Source organism: Dendropsophus ebraccatus, chromosome 3 (assembly GCF_027789765.1).
Source record: "Dendropsophus ebraccatus isolate aDenEbr1 chromosome 3, aDenEbr1.pat, whole genome shotgun sequence".
NCBI classification, from domain to species: Eukaryota; Metazoa; Chordata; class Amphibia; order Anura; family Hylidae; genus Dendropsophus; species Dendropsophus ebraccatus.
Window position 1 is genome coordinate 25305345 of NC_091456.1, and position 19001 is coordinate 25324345.

At 47.0% G+C, this 19001-nt stretch overlaps 1 protein-coding gene across 6 annotated transcripts in view; it reads left to right on the forward strand.

The window, feature by feature from the left end:
* The first annotated feature begins 209 nt into the window (after nucleotides 1-209).
* PATZ1 (POZ/BTB and AT hook containing zinc finger 1) overlaps nucleotides 210-19001 on the forward strand; it is a 32382-nt gene continuing 13590 nt past the window's right edge. The window contains exons 1-3 of one of the 6 annotated variants that reach the window (XM_069961240.1): nucleotides 212-324; nucleotides 3082-3197; nucleotides 14314-15506. In XM_069961240.1, the coding sequence (XP_069817341.1) occupies nucleotides 14362-15506 (1145 nt within the window). In that variant the 5' untranslated portion in view covers nucleotides 212-324; nucleotides 3082-3197; nucleotides 14314-14361. Of the gene's footprint in view, nucleotides 325-3081; nucleotides 3198-12493; nucleotides 12718-13524; nucleotides 13924-14313; nucleotides 15507-19001 lie in introns of those variants that run through there. The other 5 variants (XM_069961236.1, XM_069961239.1, XM_069961238.1 and 2 more) reach the window with 5 other exon arrangements.

A 19001-nucleotide genomic window follows, 5' to 3' on the forward strand; every position in this document is an offset into this window, starting at 1 on the left:
GGCTCCCACACTGCTGGGTGAGTTAACCACCGTATCAGGGCCCGTTCTTTCTGCAATCATGGGCCCTCCCCTCCCCCTGCTCACCTGGCTCCTTACATCAGCTCCGGGCCTCAGCGCTGCCCTCTTCCTGCCTGTCACAAGATGCCGAGAGCAGCAGCAGCAGGGCCTCCTCCATCCCCCCCTCCCCTCTGCAATCACGTGACTCTCCTGTTGCTATGTGCAGTCGGTGCACAGGAGATGGGGAGAGGCTGGAGGCTGCCCGGCCTGGCTGGGAGAAGAGAAGATGGAGACAAGAAGACTGAAGCTTCCTGCCCTGCTGAACATGTGAGTGTTTGTGTATATTCTTGTCTATCTGTCATCAGTGTGTGTCTGTACATGTGTCATGTGTTTATGCATGTGAGTGATATATATGTGTGTTTTCTATCATGTATATAGTGTATATTATGTAATGTAGTTCTATAGATGGTTTATATGTGTAATCTGCATGCTTTTGTATCTGTGTATCCATGTTGGTGAGTCTGTGTGTGTTAGTATGATTAGATGTATATATGTAAGGTGTGTTGTGTCTGCATGTTTGTGTATGTCTGCAGTATGTCTATTTGTGTATATATGTATACAGTGTGTATGTCTGCAGTATGTCTATTTGTGTATATATGTATACAGTGTGTATGTCTGCAGTATGTCTATTTGTGTATATATGTATACAGTATGTATGTCTGCAGTATGTCTATTTGTGTATATATGTATACAGTGTGTATGTCTGCAGTATGTCTATTTGTGTATATATGTATACCGTGTGTATGTCTGCAGTATGTCTATTTGTGTATATATGTATACTGTATGTATGTCTGCAGTATGTCTATTTGTGTATATATGTATACAGTGTGTATGTCTGCAGTATGTCTATTTGTGTATATATGTATACAGTGTGTATGTCTGCAGTATGTCTATTTGTGTATATATGTATACTGTATGTATGTGATGAGAAGTTCACACTTTGGAGGTCCAGTTGTGCAGGAGATCCGTGAGGCTTGGGCTCTGATCAGCTGAGGATTCTCACATCACAGATGATAGGAGTTGTAGTAGATATAACAGTAAGACTTTAATCAATGGATGACGGGTTTCATCAGATGAGATCATCAGATATATTGAGGATTCCCTTAGAAACACATTATCCATTGATTTGTCTTACTCCTACGTCTACTACAACACCTATCATCTGTGATGTGAGAATCCTGACTCAGCTGATCAGCGCCCAAGCCTCACGGATCTCCTGCACAACTGGGACCTCCAGAGTGTGAACTTCTTCTCAACTATTGTACCGACTCAAAAATAAAGATATAAGCAGCAGACACAGACACAAGTGGGATAATGCCCCCCTCACCAAACTGCACCCCCTCTGGAGCAGCAGTATCAGTGATAGGTAGGATAATTCCCCCTCACCAAACTGCACCCCCTCCGGAGCAGTAGTATCAGTGATAGGTAGGATTATGCCCCCCTCACCAGACTGCACCCCCTCCGGAGCAGCAGTATCAGTGATAGGTAGGATAATTCCCCCTCACCAAACTGCACCCCCTCTGGAGCAGCAGTATCAGTGATAGGTAGGATTATGCCCCCTCACCAGACTGCACCCCCTCTGGAGCAGCAGCAGCAGTATCAGTGACAGGTAGGATTATGCACCCCTCATCTGACTGCACCCCTCCGGAGCAGCAGTATCAGTGATAGGTAGGATTATGCACCCCTCATCTGACTGCACCCCTCCGGAGCAGCAGTATCAGTGATAGGTAGGATTATGCCCCCCCTCACCAGACTGCACCCCCTCCGGAGCAGCAGTATCAGTGATAGGTAGGATTATGCCCCCCCTCACCAGACTGCACCCCCTCCGGAGCAGCAGTATCAGTGATATGTAGGATTATGCCCCCCCTCACCATACTGCACCCCCTCCGGAGCAGCAGTATCAGTGATAGGTAGGATTATGCCCCCCCTCACCAGACTGCACCCCCTCCGGAGCAGTAGTATCAGTGACAGGTAGGATTATGCCCCCCTCATCTGACTGCACCCCCTCCGGAGCAGCATCAGTATCAGTGACAGGTAGGATTATGCCCCCCCTCATCTGACTGCACCCCCTCCGGAGCAGCAGTATCAGTGATAGGTAGGATAATGCCCCCCTCACCAGACTGCACCCCCTCCGGAGCAGCAGTATCAGTGATAGGTAGGATAATGCCCCCCTCACCAGACTGCACCCCCTCTGGAGCAGTAGTATCAGTGACAGGTAGGATAATACCCCCTCACCAGACTGCACCCCCTCCGGAGCAGTAGTAGTATCAGTGATAGGTAGGATAATACCCCCTCACCAGACTGCGCCCCCTCCAGAGCAGCAGTATCAGTGATAGGTAGGATAATACCCCCTCACCAGACTGCACCCCCTCCTGAGCAGCAGCAGTATCAGTGACAGGTAGGATTATGCCCCCCTCACCAGACTGCACCCCCTCCGGAGCAGCAGTATCAGTGATAGGTAGGATTATGCCCCCCCTCACCAGACTGCACCCCCTCCGGAGCAGTAGTATCAGTGACAGGTAGGATTATGCCCCCTCATCTGACTGCACCCCCTCCGGAGCAGTAGTATCAGTGATAGGTAGGATTATGCCCCCTCACCAGACTGCACCCCCTCCGGAGCAGCAGTATCAGTGATAGGTAGGATAATACCCCCTCACCAGACTGCACCCCCTCCTGAGCAGCAGCAGTATCAGTGACAGGTAGGATTATGCCCCCCTCACCAGACTGCACCTTCTCTGGAGTAGCAGTAGTAGTATCAGTGATAGGTAGCATTATGCACCCCTCATCTGACTGCACCCCCTCCGGAGCAGTAGTATCATTGACAGGTAGGATAATACCCCCTCACCAGACTGCACCCCTCCAGAGCAGCAGCAGAGGCAGCACTAAAGTAGTAAAAATTATTGTGACTTTATTCACACTCTCTAGCGCGATGTTTCGTTTTAGCTCTGAGTAAGGCAAAACATTGCACAAGACGGAGTGAATAAAGTCACAAGATTTTTGACTACTTTGTTGCTGTCTTCGCAGCTGAATTATTGTACCAAGTCTCCTGGTTCTGTTGAAAGGGCTGCAAGCGGCATCAAGGTGTATAAACCACCGCTAAAGTGACTGGCGGTATTGGGCTTGTAGCATGACCGCCCAAGGTGAGCAGCAAGTTTAGCCACTTACACACATTTGTTCTGCAGTAATAAGCTATGTGCGCCGCATGGTGTTCTCTCACTTCTACTAGTAGATGTATAAAATGGCAGATTACATTTTAAAGCCAGGTTTACACACTGACCACTGATGTGCCTTTCATGATGGTCCTTTAAAGTCTTATTCCAGCCCAACACCTTATGGTGAGGCTAGAATAAACCGTCATGGGTCTCCTCTGCTGGAGATTGTAATAGAGGAGCAGACTAGATGGTCATTTTTTCCTTCTTCTTCTGAGGCTGTGTTCACACATGACATTTTTTATGTGTTTTTACAGCAATATTGTTGGAATTTCATTAAAGTTTCTACATAAATGGTGCAGTTTTACCACAACTGCATAAATCAGTAACGACTGTATAAGTGACTGGCAGTGCACTAGCATTGCTGGTCACATACACAGCTCTATGCAAAGTCTCTGTACTAACGTGAAAGGTTTGGCGCTGATTATGTCTTTATATATTGGGTGGGCCCCAAGAATCAATTTCCCTGGTGGGCCCAATGTACCCCAGTCCGACACTGCTACTGCCTGTCCAAATAAAACAAAAAACATGTTAGGGTGGTATTACACGGAATGATTATCGTTCGAAAAATCGTTAAATCGTTCAGATTTGACCGATAATCCTTTAGTGTAATAGCAGACAACAATTTAACGACCAACGCGAAATTGGTCGTTTAATAGAATTTAAACCTATTTTTATCGTCGATTGTTCGTATGTAATAAGACGTTGTTCAGTCGTTCGCAGTAGCAGCGAACGCAATGGCGGCGACAGGAAGAACGCAATAACGATCATAAGTAACGATCATCGTTCCATGTATTTGGGTGAACGATTTCAGGTCGTTCGCCATAACAGTCGTTTGAGTTCATTTAAAAATCGTCAAAAAGTCGCTTCGTGTAATAGTACCCTTACCTGTCCACGCTTCATCGGTGTCTCCCTGCTGACTGCAGAGCCTCCACTTCCCAGACAAACTTGTCTCTACAGTAACAGCCCACTCAGCGAATCATTGGCCGTGGGGCTGTCCCATATGTCCGATATAGACGGGCAGCAGTGTATTAAAAAAGGCCGACCACCTGAGAATCCCTTTAAGATGTACCTGTTCTTTTCAAAATGCATAATGAAGTGTTCTCTCCTTAGCGCCATCAGTGAAATGTGACTCTGCCAGAAGCCAAGATGCGGGTCCACTCCATTAGTGACTACTGTAGGCGTATTTGCGGTCACTAAGGGTTTCATGGTCAGGAAGCCCTCGGCACACAATTTCAATGATTCAATGATTCAGCAGCACGCTGACGCACTGATGTCACAGATAAGAGTTAAATCGTATGAAGCGGTTTCAGTACATGATGTTTTAGTTAGTGTATCAAAACCAGGTGACTAGTTCCTTTTTGTTCTAGGTGGAGCTGTTTTGGAGTAATTTGTTCCTAAATTAATCTGCACATTAGTACCTTTGGTGCACTGGGTTGTTCCTTGGCCCCTCAGTGCACCATAAACTACTTTGGATTTTCTTTTCCAACCAAGGTATGTTTGAACTGTGGAAAAATTCCATGCATAACTGTCCACTCTCCAACGCATGTCTATGGTCGCTTTGCATTCCCCAGATGGGTTATTTAAAGGGATACAGACCTCTTTACACACACATGAATACATAGGGGGAGATTTATCCAACATGGTGTAAACTAGATTTGGCTCAGTTGCCCCTAGGAACCAATCAGATTCCACCTTTCATTTTCCAAAGAGTCTGTGAGGAAAGAAAAGTGGAATCTGGTTGGTTGCTAGGGACAACTGAGCCAAATCTAGTTTACACCATGTTCGATAAATCTCCCCCATAGTATCCATAATATTACTATTCATTACTGCCAGTGCCAGAAGTGGATCCAGGAGGAACTATGGGGGAGATTTATCAAACATGGTGTAAAGTGAAACTGGCTCAGTCGCCCCTAGCAACCAATCAGATTCCACCTTTCATCTTCCAAAGGGTCTGTGAGGAAGGAAAGGTGGAATCTGATTGGTTGCTAGGGGCAACTGAGACAGTTTCACTTTACACCATGTTTGATAAATCTCCCCTTATAAGCCCTTCACTTATATCCCCTATTCCCTTTTAATTCACTCTTAGAGCGCCTTCACATGTACCGAGTATGGCAATGAAATCCGCAGCGAATATAATCACCATTATAGCCTATGGCCCATATTTTCATTCTGCTGCGACAATGTGGAGACCACCTTGTTTAACTAATTAGATGCCATTAAAAACAATTAACCCCATACTTACCTGCCCGTGCTCCTGCGTGTCTCCAGGTCCCTGCTCAATGACTGCCTGCTCAGCCAATCAGTGCGCTGTCCTGCTGCCGCCAGTGCTTGGCGGCCAAATTGTATACTTGCTGCAAGACCTTACTGAGCCACAAAATGGTATACTGGCCTGAAAAAGGCTCATTAGTGGCTACCGTAAAAAGGCATATTTAGGTTTTAATGTTTTTTTTTTGTTTGTTTAAGGGTAGCTTCACATGTACCGTACCGCAACAGAGTTTCTGCTGCAGATCCGCAGCAGATTTGACTAAATGAATGAACACAGCATGAAATCTGCACCATCAAATCTGCTGCGCATCCGCGGCAGATCCGCAGCAGATTTGACAGTGTGGATTTGATGCTGTGTTCATTTATTTAGTCAAATCTGCTGTGGATCCGCTGCAGAAAATCCACTGCGATACGGTACGGGTGAAGCTTCCACTAATTTAAAAAAAATATATAAATAATATCAGCTGATCATTTAGCTACAATGCAGGTGGTAAGGGAATAATAAATCTGGCACGTCTATAGACAGTTTTAGACCAACTATATGTTGACTTACTTTATGCAAAAATTGTGTTGCTGACTTTTTTGCACACTCCTTTAGCTATACCGCGCCTCTTTGTCTTGGTGCCTTTTCAGTCGCCTCCATTGTAAGTCTATGGAAACAATCACCTGCAGCAAGAAAGAGATCACAGTGATCCGACGACTGGTCGAGGTGTGACCACCTAGCATCCAGTTGATGAGAACTTTTGACATGACTATGTGTGGCTCCAGCTGCATAGCTTAGAGGGATGCCCCATTCACTTTAATGTTCGGCCCACTCACCCTTCACTGCAACACTGAAAACAGTGAATTGGAGAGAGTTGGTCAGAATGGACTAGAGATGGCATACTGTATGTGCTTCATCTATTTTGACATACTGACTTGTTAGAAACGAGCCATGATGATGGTTTTTTGTATGACCCATTAGCTCCCATCTCAAAAATTGATATGACATCTCTCTGATCAGTGGGAGTCACACTAAAAGGGCTTATATGATACTAGCCATGCACTGTGGAGAGATATAGCACTGTAGTTTTGTCCAGACAGTTGGATAGTGACATACCGTTGCTTCCCAAGATGGGAAAACTGGACTATGTGAATGCAAGCTGTTTCTGTCTGCCTACTACAGAGGGTCCACACTGTACTTGTAAGGCAAATCAAGTCTTCCCTGTTGTTTAGACCAGCCATATAGTTCTGGGCTGCTGTCTCTAGTGTCTCTTGTCACCATAATCAGCAGTTCACTGCTTAGACCAGGGCTTCATTTGTGATGTAACCTCTTCCTCGCTGTGATCCTCCCTCTTTTCTTTATCTATAGCAGGGGTGGGGAACCTCCGGCCCGCGGGCTGCATCCGGCCCCTGAGACCTCCCGATGCGGCCCGCGGCCCGCAGCTCCCCTGTGATGCGCGCCGCTCTGCTGGGGAAGAAGCCGGCATACACAGCATCCTCCGGTGTCTGTGACAGCTGGCGGACACAGGAGGATGCTGTCTGTGCCGGCTTCTTCCCCAGCAGAGCGGCGCGTGTCTTTAGTCTCTTGCGGGCCGCGCGCGATGACGTCATTTCATCGCGCGCCGCCTGCAGGAGAAGACCGGCACAGAGGACCTGGGAGAGAAGAGGACCTGGACTGCGTGGGAGCGGAGGTAAGGTGAGTGGTATGTTTATTTTTTTATTTGGGGGTTAACTAGGATCCCAGGGACATGACTGATGGGGGGGGACAACTAGGCTACCAGGGACATGACTGATGGGGGGACAACTAGGCTACCAGGGACATGACTGATGGGGGGACAACTAGGCTACCAGGGACATGACTAATGGGGGGGGACAACTAGGCTACCAGGGACATGACTGATGGGGGGGACAACTAGGCTACCAGGGACATGACTGATGGGGGGGGGGACAACTAGGCTACCAGGGACATGACTGATGGGGGGGGGGACAACTAGGCTACCAGGGACATGACTGATGGGGGGACAACTAGGCTACCAGGGACATGACTGATGGGGGGGACAACTAGGCTACCAGGGACATGACTGATGGGGGGGGGGACAACTAGGCTACCAGGGACATGACTGATGGGGGGGGGACAACTAGGCTACCAGGGACATGACTGATGGGGGGGGGACAACTAGGCTACCAGGGACATGACTGATGGGGGGGGGACAACTAGGCTACCAGGGACATGACTGATGGGGGGGACAACTAGGCTACCAGGGACATGCCTGATGGGGGGGGGGGAATAACTAGGCTACCAGAGACATGACTGATGGGGGGGGGGGAATAACTAGGCTACCAGGGACATGCCTGATGGGGGGGGGGAATAACTAGGCTACCAGAGACATGACTGATGGGGGGGGGGGGAATAACTAGGCTACCAGAGACATGACTGATGGGGGGGGGGGGGGAATAACTAGGCTACCAGAGACATGACTGATGGGGGGGGGGGACAACTAGGCTACCAGGGACATGACTGATGGGGGGGACAACTAGGCTACCAGGGACATGACTGATGGGGGGACAACTAGGCCACCAGGGACATGACTGATGGGGGAGACAACTAGGCTACCAGAGACATGACTGATGGGGGGGGGGAATAACTAGGCTACCAGGGACATGACTGATGGGGGGGGAATAACTAGGCTACCAGGGACATGACTGATGGGGGGGGAATAACTAGGCTACCAGAGACATGCCTGATGGGGGTTAACTAGGCTACCAGGGACATGACTGATGGGGGGGGACAACTAGGCTACCAGGGACATGACTGATGGGGGGGGGGGACAACTAGGCTACCAGGGACATGACTGATGGGGGGGGGACAACTAGGCTACCAGGGACATGACTGATGGGGGGACAACTAGGCTACCAGGGACATGACTGATGGGGGGGACAACTAGGCTACCAGGGACATGACTGATGGGGGGGGGGGGGACAACTAGGCTACCAGGGACATGACTGATGGGGGGACAACTAGGCTACCAGGGACATGACTGATGGGGGGGGACAACTAGGCTACCAGGGACATGACTGATGGGGGGGGGACAACTAGGCTACCAGGGACATGACTGATGGGGGGGACAACTAGGCTACCAGGGACATGCCTGATGGGGGGGGGGGAATAACTAGGCTACCAGAGACATGACTGATGGGGGGGGGGGGAATAACTAGGCTACCAGGGACATGCCTGATGGGGGGGGGGAATAACTAGGCTACCAGAGACATGACTGATGGGGGGGGGGGGAATAACTAGGCTACCAGAGACATGACTGATGGGGGGGGGGGGGGAATAACTAGGCTACCAGAGACATGACTGATGGGGGGGGGACAACTAGGCTACCAGGGACATGACTGATGGGGGGGACAACTAGGCTACCAGGGACATGACTGATGGGGGGATAACTAGGCCACCAGGGACATGACTGATGGGGAAGACAACTAGGCTACCAGAGACATGACTGATGGGGGGGGGGAATAACTAGGCTACCAGGGACATGACTGATGGGGGGGGAATAACTAGGCTACCAGGGACATGACTGATGGGGGGGGAATAACTAGGCTACCAGGGACATGACTGATGGGGGGGGGGGACAACTAGGCTACCAGGGACATGACTGATGGGGGGGGACAACTAGGCTACCAGGGACATGACTGATGGGGGGGGAATAACTAGGCTACCAGGGACATGACTGATGGGGGGGGGACAACTAGGCTACCAGGGACATGACTGATGGGGGGGACAACTAGGCTACCAGAGACATGACTGATGGGGGGGGAATAACTAGGCTACCAGGGACATGCCTGATGGGGGTTAACTAGGCTACCAGGGACATGACTTGGGGGTTAACTAGACTACAAGGGGCATCACTGGGGGTTAACTACAATAGCAGGGGCACTAGGGGAACAATACTTTGCCTTGCCCCGGGTGCTGCAAACCCCCGCTACTAACTGCCGCGCACGGTATGCGGCCCTCGAATGATTTTATTAATGCCCGACCGGCCCTCGACATGGAAAAGGTTCCCCACCCCTGATCTATAGCTTGTCATAATTGTTATTAGCAGCAGTTCCCTATTGTCCTGTTACTCCTGCCTGATGCTGTAAGTCATGGGGCCTACAAACAAAAAACTTTTATAAAATTCCATTGCACCTTTGTTTTTTTGGGGGGGGTTTCGGCATTTACTTTTTTTGTGTGTGTGTAGGGGGGTATTTCCAGCCAATCTGCGCTCACAGAGAGAAGGCAGTCATGTGATTGATGGACGCACCGAGCCGTGACTCTCTCTACTGGCAGGGACGTCATGCGTTTAGTCTCTGGTTTTGAACCAGCACAAGATTAAAAAGCTTCAAGGCGCATCTAGCCCATCCCTGGTCTCTGAACAGTCTTCTACACAACCGATTTGGTGCTCTGCCTAGAGAAGTGAAATTAAGCATGATGCTCAGGGACACTGTGAAGGCATGGCAACATAGCCGTAAACTCCTAGGACTGCCATTTGGATGGATCTCTGGCACCACCCTGAATTTCTACAGGGAAGCCAAAATTCCATGCAGTTAGGAAGGCTGTTGTAAATGAAGTATGGCGGGAATCCCAATTTCAGATACTCCATCATGCCACTTATGGTTTTACTTTTCCCAGAACTCCGGACCATCCTAACCGGATAGCGGCCTGCTCTAACTGCGGAAAACCCAAGACAGTCCTGTACCATGGGTTATTTTCTTGCCCATGGGTTGCCTCCTTTTGGACGGACCTGACGGTCATACTAAAAGGCAAGTTGAAATTGAATATCCCATTAGATGCGCACCCCATGGTTCTCCACATTCCACCGGATGGGGTTGTGATTTTTCAGTTGGCCCATGCATTTCTATTGGTAGCTAAACGGTGTCTCCTGTCCAGATGGTTGATTGCTGATATGCCCAGGGTAGACCATGTGGTCCAACAGATGAAGTACTAGCCAACGATGGAACAACTGGAGGCAGAACCATCAAGAGAAAAACGGGCTAAACCGTTTTTAAAAAATGGAAAAAATTTATACTGTCTTTTCTAAACCCTTTAGAGATACAAACAGTGGTGGGACCATTTAGAGACACTAAGTGGTACCTTGAGGCGGATATTGCTGATGCCTTAGGATGGCCTAGTTTGCCGGATAATAGTTCTGGGACGAGACCAGGGGGGGGGGTATAATTCCCCAAATTTTAGACTTTAATGGGGGCCTGGGCAGCCGCGGTGCTGTGAGCGAGGGAGGGGAAGGGGAGCGGGGGGGGGAGTTTGGGAGGGGGAGGGGAGGGCTGTTATTGGTAAAAATACGCATTGCTGAGTGACTTCCGCACGACTGTCATACCCCTTCTGATGCAAGATTTGTGCTGTAATGTGTAATAAAAATATGTTTGGGGAAAAAAAAAAAGCTTCAAGGGACTGGACCTGGATACAAGTAAGTATAGCTTATTTGATAACTAAATAATAATAATGAATATAAATTGCAAACATGCTTTATTTCAGCATTATTTCACATCTAGATTTAGATCAGGCATGTCAAACTGTCCCACACTAAATTTACTGATTTACATTAGAAAAGTTATAACAACAGTGACATTTTAAAGTGGACCTATCATCATAAAAAAACTTCTGATATGTCATAGAGACACGTCAAAAGTTTTAAACAGTCCGGGTCTGAGTCTACAGATCGTGAGAACGAACTATTATCAGAGAACACCTGGACTGATCAAAACTTTTGACACGTCGCTGACATCTGGAAAGTTTTCGGTATGATAACACTGCATTCAGCGGGCATGAAGTGTTCCCATAGGCTTCTCAAAAATACTAAATAACCGAAAAAAGTTATATATGAACAAAAAAAAAAAAATCACCAAAAGTATTTAGAAGAGTGTGTGCAGGAGTAGCCAGTATCTATAAAGGTGTAAAGGTCATGTGACCACTGCAAGTTTTTGGTCCCCTAACTTGAGGACATTAGATAGATAGATATATAGATAGGAGAGAGATAGATAGATAGATAGATAGATAGATAGATAGATAGATAGATAGATAGATAGATAGATAGATAGGAGATAGATAGAAGATAGATAGATAGATAGATAGATAGGATATAGATAGATAGATAGATAGATAGATAGATAGATAGATAGATAGATAGATAGATAGATAGGAGATAGATAGATAGGAGATAGATAGATAGATAGGAGATAGAAGATAGATAGGAGATAGATAGATAGATAGATAGATAGATAGATAGATAGATAGATAGATAGGAGATAGACAGATAGATAGATAGGAGACAGATAGATAGATAGGAGATAGATAGATAGATAGATAGATAGGAGATAGATAGATAGGAGATAGATAGATAGATAGATAGATAGATAGATAGATAGATAGATAGGAGATATATAGATAGATAGATAGATAGATAGATAGATAGATAGATAGATAGATAGATAGGAGATATATAGATAGATAGATAGGAGATAGATAGATAGATAGATAGATTAGATAGATAGATAGATAGATAGATAGATAGGAGACAGATAGATAGTAGATAGATAGATACATAGATAATCTTTAGTAATGAATGATAAGTGGTCCATAGTTCCCCATGTTATAGCAGCCGGCACCATCTCACACTTTGAAATGTTTAATAAAAACTCCCCAGATTATTTTCAGGGACTTCCTTTAAGGCACACAATTACCTCCCCCCCCTCCCCCTAGAGAAGAAGTAGGGGGGGGGGGTGTATTCCGGTGATAGCCGTACATTATACACGCAGACTACCTTGTGAATATGCATATTATTCCGGGAGGGGTGAGAGTGGGGGGGTCGGCATGTGCGGGGTCTCCCTGCCTGCTCACAGGGGCGGGGGGGGGGGGAGTGCTCACAGGGAGGGGGGACCGGGGGGCGGACACAGATTCTCAGCCCGGGGGGGGGGTTCAGACACAAAGAGGCTGCGGAGGATCCGGTCAGAGCTACCCCAGTGTCCGGTGCGGGGGGGTTCCGGTATCCGGTTGGGGGTCTCGGTTTCCGGGGTTGAGGAGGAGATTGGAGAGCGCGGCTACACACCGGGAACCTGCACCGGGAGCTCCTGAAAGCATCGGCCCGCGCAGCGCGCGCCCGCGGAGGGCAAGGGGAGGAGCTACGCGGGTACGCGCACCCAGGTGACATCACCCCGAACCCCCCAATATATTATAGGGGGACCCTGCAGATATCCTGGTATAGGCAGGCCTCCATAGACCAAGTGCACCTCTCTGTAGTCACAGTCTTTCCCGCCCCCCCCCATCTACAGCCCCCCCCCATCTACAGCCGCCCCCCCCCCCCACTTATTTGGTCCTGTACTTGTTCCCATGTGCACACCTGAGTATTCTTCACTTATCAGGGAGCACTTACATGGGGGGGGGGGGTACCTATTTTTGGAGTGGCAGGTCACACCTCTGTACTGTATAAACCAGGAGATTTTTTGTTTCAAAAATATTTATGTCAAGTATTTACATTCTTTTGTAGTTTTCACTCTTATAGTATGTATAATTCTGTAGCACTGTGTAGTAGTAACATAGTCATTCACATCCTGCCGCGGCTTTTGGTTTCCTGACCCACCAGGCTTAAAGGGTCCTATTAGATAAAGAGATTTTTCGTTCCTTTCCTACTAATGGTGGCAAACGACCTGAATTCACCGTAATACGCAGAACAATAGTCGATTGTTACTGTTGTAATTTTGATCGTTATTCCGAACTATCGTGATGACGCATGAGCGTTGTGTACATACTCCGGAAACTGAAAAATTATTGCTTAAAGGGGTTATCCAGCACTACAAAAACATGGCCACTTTTCCCCCTACTGTTGTCTCCAGTTCAGGTGTGGTTTGCAATTAAGCTCTATTTACTTCAATGGAACTAAGTTTTAAAACCCCACCCAATCTGGACACAACAGTTGGGGGAAAGTGGCCATGTTTTTGTAGCGCTGGATAACCCCTTTAAATTCAAACAATATAACAAATTTTTTGCAAGATAATCTTTCCATCTAATAGGACCCTAACTATTTTGAGAGGTCTAAAGGACATTAAAGGAGAAGTGCGGCCATTTTGAAAATTCGTCAGCCACCAGGGGGAGTATTTGATAACGAGTGTGCACTTACCTCTCTCTGTCCCTGCTGTGAGCGGCGGGACCGGCCTCGGGAAGTCATTTCCCCCAAATTGTGATGATGTAACGACTTGGGAACACCCCACCCGGCATGCTCAGCCAATCAGTGACTCAAACACCATCCCGCCCCAGTCACTGATTGGCTGAGCGGGCTTTCAATTAACCGTGTCACGACATCAACAGCAGAGGAGCCTAGTGGGGGTCCTGAGGTCGTTCCTGCCGCTCACTGTGGGCACGGGGTTCATACTTGTTATCAAATTTCCCCCTGCAGGATTTTCAAAAAGGCCGGACTTTTCTTTTAATAGTTGCCAGCAGGGAAGGAACATTAAATTTATCAGACGGGTGTAAAGTAGAATTGGCCCAGTTGCCCCTAGCAACCAATCAGATTCCACTTTTCATTCTTACAGATTCCTTGGAAAATGAAAGGTGAAATCTGATTGGTTGCTAGGGGCGACGGGGCCAATTTTACACTAGTTGGGCCTAATGGGTCTATTTTACGCTAGTTTGATAAATCTCCCCCTCCGCCTTTGGCTGATGGCTCATCAATAAGTAATTTAGTATTTTCTAATTTTATGTTTTCATTCCTCCACAACCATGTAAGTGACCTTATCGCTTTAGTTTTTTAGCTCTAGCATTCTATGCCTTTGGATCCACGTCCGGGTTAAGATGGAACGTTTGGCGGAGGGCTGCGGGCCGTCATGCTTCACCTATCAAGTGCGTCAACACAGCTCCGACGTTCTCAATCAACTCAACCAGCAACGTAAGAGTGGCGGACGCTTCTGTGACGTAGTCCTACGCGTCGGAGAGGATAGTTTCCCTGCCCACCGAGCCGTTTTAGCTGCCTGCAGTCAGTACTTTGAGTCTGTGCTCGGAGAATCCGAGGGGCCAACCCCGCGAGAGCTTGAGATGCACACTATCAGCTCCAAGGTTTTTGGGGACATCTTAGACTTCGCCTATACCGCTCGCATCATTATCCGGCTGGAGAGTTTTCCGGAGCTTATGACCGCCGCCAAGTTCTTGTTGATGCGATCGGTTATTGATATATGCCAAGAGGTCATTAAACAGTCCAATGTCCAAATCTTGGTGCCACCTGCACGACCAGAACTCATGCTTTTCCGATCGGGGGCTACTGACCTTGGATTTCCATTAGACATGACCAACGGGACTGTTATGAGTGGCTCAGGTATTGCAGGGTCCTTAGGGGATGAGGAAGAAGACTCTGTCCGTCCGGGACCGGCTGTGCCAAGCCAAGCTTCTCTTCTAGCACTTGGTGGTTCAAGCCAAATTCTACAATCCCAGTACCAAGTGGGGATGCAAGGACTTGGGAGTAAGCGGGGCCGGGGCAGGCCTAGAAAGCCCAGTGTTCTAGACTCAGTACTTTTCGGAGCAGTGGGTGGTTTGCGGGATGGAGGAGTACTTCCTTGCGGACTCTGTGATAAAGTTTTCACCGATCCTTTACGACTCCGTCAGCACGAGGCCCAACATGGAGTGACCAGCCTTCAGCTAGGATACGGAGACCTGCAAACTCCTCGCATCGGAGAAAACGGGATGACCCAAGAAGAGTCAGGGACTCCCAGAAAACGGAACCGGGCGAGAAAACAAGTAGCTTGTGATTTGTGCGGAAAGATTTTCCGAGACGTCTACCATCTCAATAGACACAAGCTGTCTCACTCCGGAGAGAAGCCATATTCTTGCCCCGTATGTGGGCTGAGGTTCAAACGGAAAGACAGAATGTCCTACCATGTCCGCTCGCACGATGGTTCGGTCGGGAAGCCCTACATCTGTCAGAGTTGTGGCAAGGGGTTCTCTAGGTGAGTTTAGCCAACTGGGAATGTTAATACATTGTTACCCTTGCTGTATAGTTATAGATTATGTACTCTTTGCATTAGTGGTGCAAGGGATTATTGTTCTATTGCAGGGGTAGGGAACCTTGGCTCCCCAGCGGTTGCAAAACTACAACTCCCATCATGTCTGGGCAGCCAAAGCTAAAGCTTTGGCTGTCCAGGCATGATGGAAGTTGTAGTTTTGCAACCGCTGGAGAGCCAAGGTTCCCTACCCCTGCTCTATTCACTTGAATGGGTAATTGCTGCAGTACCTTGCTTTACTGATGCTAATGGTACAGTGCTTTCAGGTGCACAGAACACCTATATACATTGTGACGGCTATTGCGCTTGCACGACTGCTTCAGCCTCCTAAAAACTTTAGTGGGGGTGCTAGAGTTGGACGCCTCGTATGTAATGTGATGCATTGGTGAACTATCAGTTTTTAAAGATCTGTTAACCCCTTTACAAACCCTACTTCTTAGAAGGATCTCCCACCAATAGGTTACGACCACACAACATCCTTTTTGGTAGTGTGGCACTGTTTTTTAGGTGCGAAGTTAAGTGTAGCGCCGCTACAGGGGAAATGAAGTATTACATGTTGTGCATTAATTTCATTTGGGTTTCTGTGTAGACAAGAAAAGTGTACACAGCACACAAACTGGGGCTGGAGACATGTACGTTTTTTTTTGCGTGAGATAAAGTAAGGTAAATGACCATCATAACTCTCTTTGACGCTGTCAGTTTGGACCCCTGATCAGACTGGAACATAAGGGTCATAAATGTTCATTGTATTATGATGGTCAACCATGATTAGGCTGGGTTCACTCTTTGTTTTTGAAAAAACATGCATCTGTCTGCAACCATTTTGATCCATTTTTCCATTGAATTCCATTATTAAAAAAAAACAAAAAAACGGATCAAAATGTTTTTTTTTTTTAACGTACACAAAAGAAAAGTATGTTAAGGGTGCGTTCACACGTACAGGATCTGCAGCAGATTTGATGGCCCACATTACATTCAAAGCAAATCTGCAACTTCAGATCTGCTGCGGATCCTGTACGTGTAAACGCACCCTAAAAAAGGATACGTTTTGATCCGCTTTTTTATAATGAAAAAAAAACAGAGGCACAGAAATGTATCTGTTTTTTGCAAAAACGTAGTGTGAACCCAGCCCTAAGTGTATACTGGGGTCCTCCTTAGAATTGTTATGTAACTGGTGCACCTGGTGACTATAGTTTTCTATGGCTTCAAAGTATCAAAAATTAGAAGAGAAGACAGTGTTTTTAGGCTTAAGGTAAGGAAAGTGTGCATGGCTGAGCTGAAAAGTTGTTGTGTTTGCTTTCTAATATATGGCATGATGACAACTTTAGCTAGATGTATACATGACATTAGTGACACCATCAAAAAATTACAGCTTGTGTATTGTGATAATGTTGTATGTTTGACGCCTGATGACATGTGTACATTGCCATTCTTCTTCTCTGCTTTATGCATATCTGACTGTGCTAGTAATGAAAGTTGTTTGCATGCAAAACACCGTCAGCTCCCCACACCACCCCCCCCCCCCCTTCCTATTTTCATTTGCCCATGGGACGCCATCTCAGAACGTGTGCACCAAGGGCCCCCCACCCAAATGGAGGATTGCAGCTTTCTAGCCCTGATTGGTCAAACTGAGATAGGGAGGGGTGCCAGGAGAACTACAAAGACACTCTCTCCTCCCCATCAGGAAAATGTGGTCTGCACCCTCCTCCGTGCAAAGGACAGAGGGACACAGAAAGATAGGGGAGGGTGTAACGGAGGGGGCTGCAACAACTACCACTGAGCATGTGTGGGTGGATGTGGAGAGACAGGCAGGGGAGAAATACCTATACACACAGCTATGTGCAGAGAATAAGGCTGGGAAAGCAAGGGGCTCGGTAGCTTTGGCCGTGTAGTTTGTTACATTCTGCAAGACCATCTCTTTTAACGTCCATGTCAATGACAAGTATGTTCTCCTAGTCTATGTATCAGCTGCCATGTTCTGCACGGAGGTGGGCACATGCAAAGCTCTAATGTGCAGTAACTAGTCAGTGACTAGGTTACATACAGTAGCTGACACCTGACAACCTATAGTATCATTTTAGCAATATTACACTGATATTGCAATAGTTAATATTTAATAGCTATCCCTGTGCCTCCAAATATATTCATAGTTTTTTCTCTTGTAGTTAATGGTTACGATCACTTATGTCAGGGATGGGGAACCTTCGGACACCCGAAGGCTGTCCAGGCATGCTGGGAGTTGTAGTTTTGCAACAGCTGAAAGGCCTAAGGTTCCCCATCCCTGACTTATGTGGTCGACTTCACTGGCCTTATACCCCACCCCCTTAGCTTTTCTTCTTATAGGGCTTCCATGCGCATTTGACCTCATAGGCATAGAAAGCATGTGCAGGGAGTCTGTACAACACAGGCAGAGCTTATACATCTCTTTATTATGCAGCCACTGTAGATAAAAAATTTTTTCCCTAGAAGCAATATTTCAGAATACATAGGTAATACGTAGGTAATACATAGGTAATATGACATAGGTAATACATAGGTAATATGACACATGATGGAACATGGCAAGATTGGAATTGAAAGAACAATGTGGACCCATAGACGTCTATGGATTACGCATAATAAGGGTTCCCCAGTAGAAATCGCTGACACCCCATCCCTTTTTTTTTAATTCTTGCCTCTTAGAGATATAACTTGTAGAGTGTATTAAGCTTCTCTAAGTCATACTGTACTATTTGCTTGGTGTAAACACCATAAAAAAACGCACTTTTTATTTTGTTTTCCATTTTGGAGTTTTTTGGGGCTTTCCAAAATAATAAAAAACACACATATTTGCACTTGCATTTTTAGGCTATGTTCACACAACACGAGTACTATTTTTGAAAAGTACAGCCGTTCTTTTCATACTGCAATGAAATTCATTGAAGTCAAGTGGAAGAATGGCCGTTGTTTTCACACAATGCATTGGACAACTACCGTTGTTTCATTGACTTCAATGCATTTTATTGCAGTATGAAAAGAAAGGCTGTTGTTTTAATGGAAAGCAACGTTAGTTCTTATAAAAAGTACATTGTGTGAACATGGCCTGAATGTGTTTTCTCATCCTCTAGAGGCGTATAGGAGGAAAAATGCCTCGGTGATAAAAGCCATAGATGGAGCATGCTGTGTTTTTTTTTTTTTAAAACTGCCACTAACCCAAAAAATCACAGTAAACATAAAAGCATTGCAGGTATAGAGTTTCCCTACCGACTCCCATATAACATCTGAACACACTGCTTACCAGAAAAACACCATTGGGGGAATTTATCATTTACGTGCCTGATGTCCACCAGGAGAAAGGCACAGATGATTGTGCAAACCTAGTAGTTTACGCAAAAATCGGCGCCATTTCCCTGGTGAATGCCCCACTTGCCTCATAGGCCTTAAGGGGATGTGCACACTTCG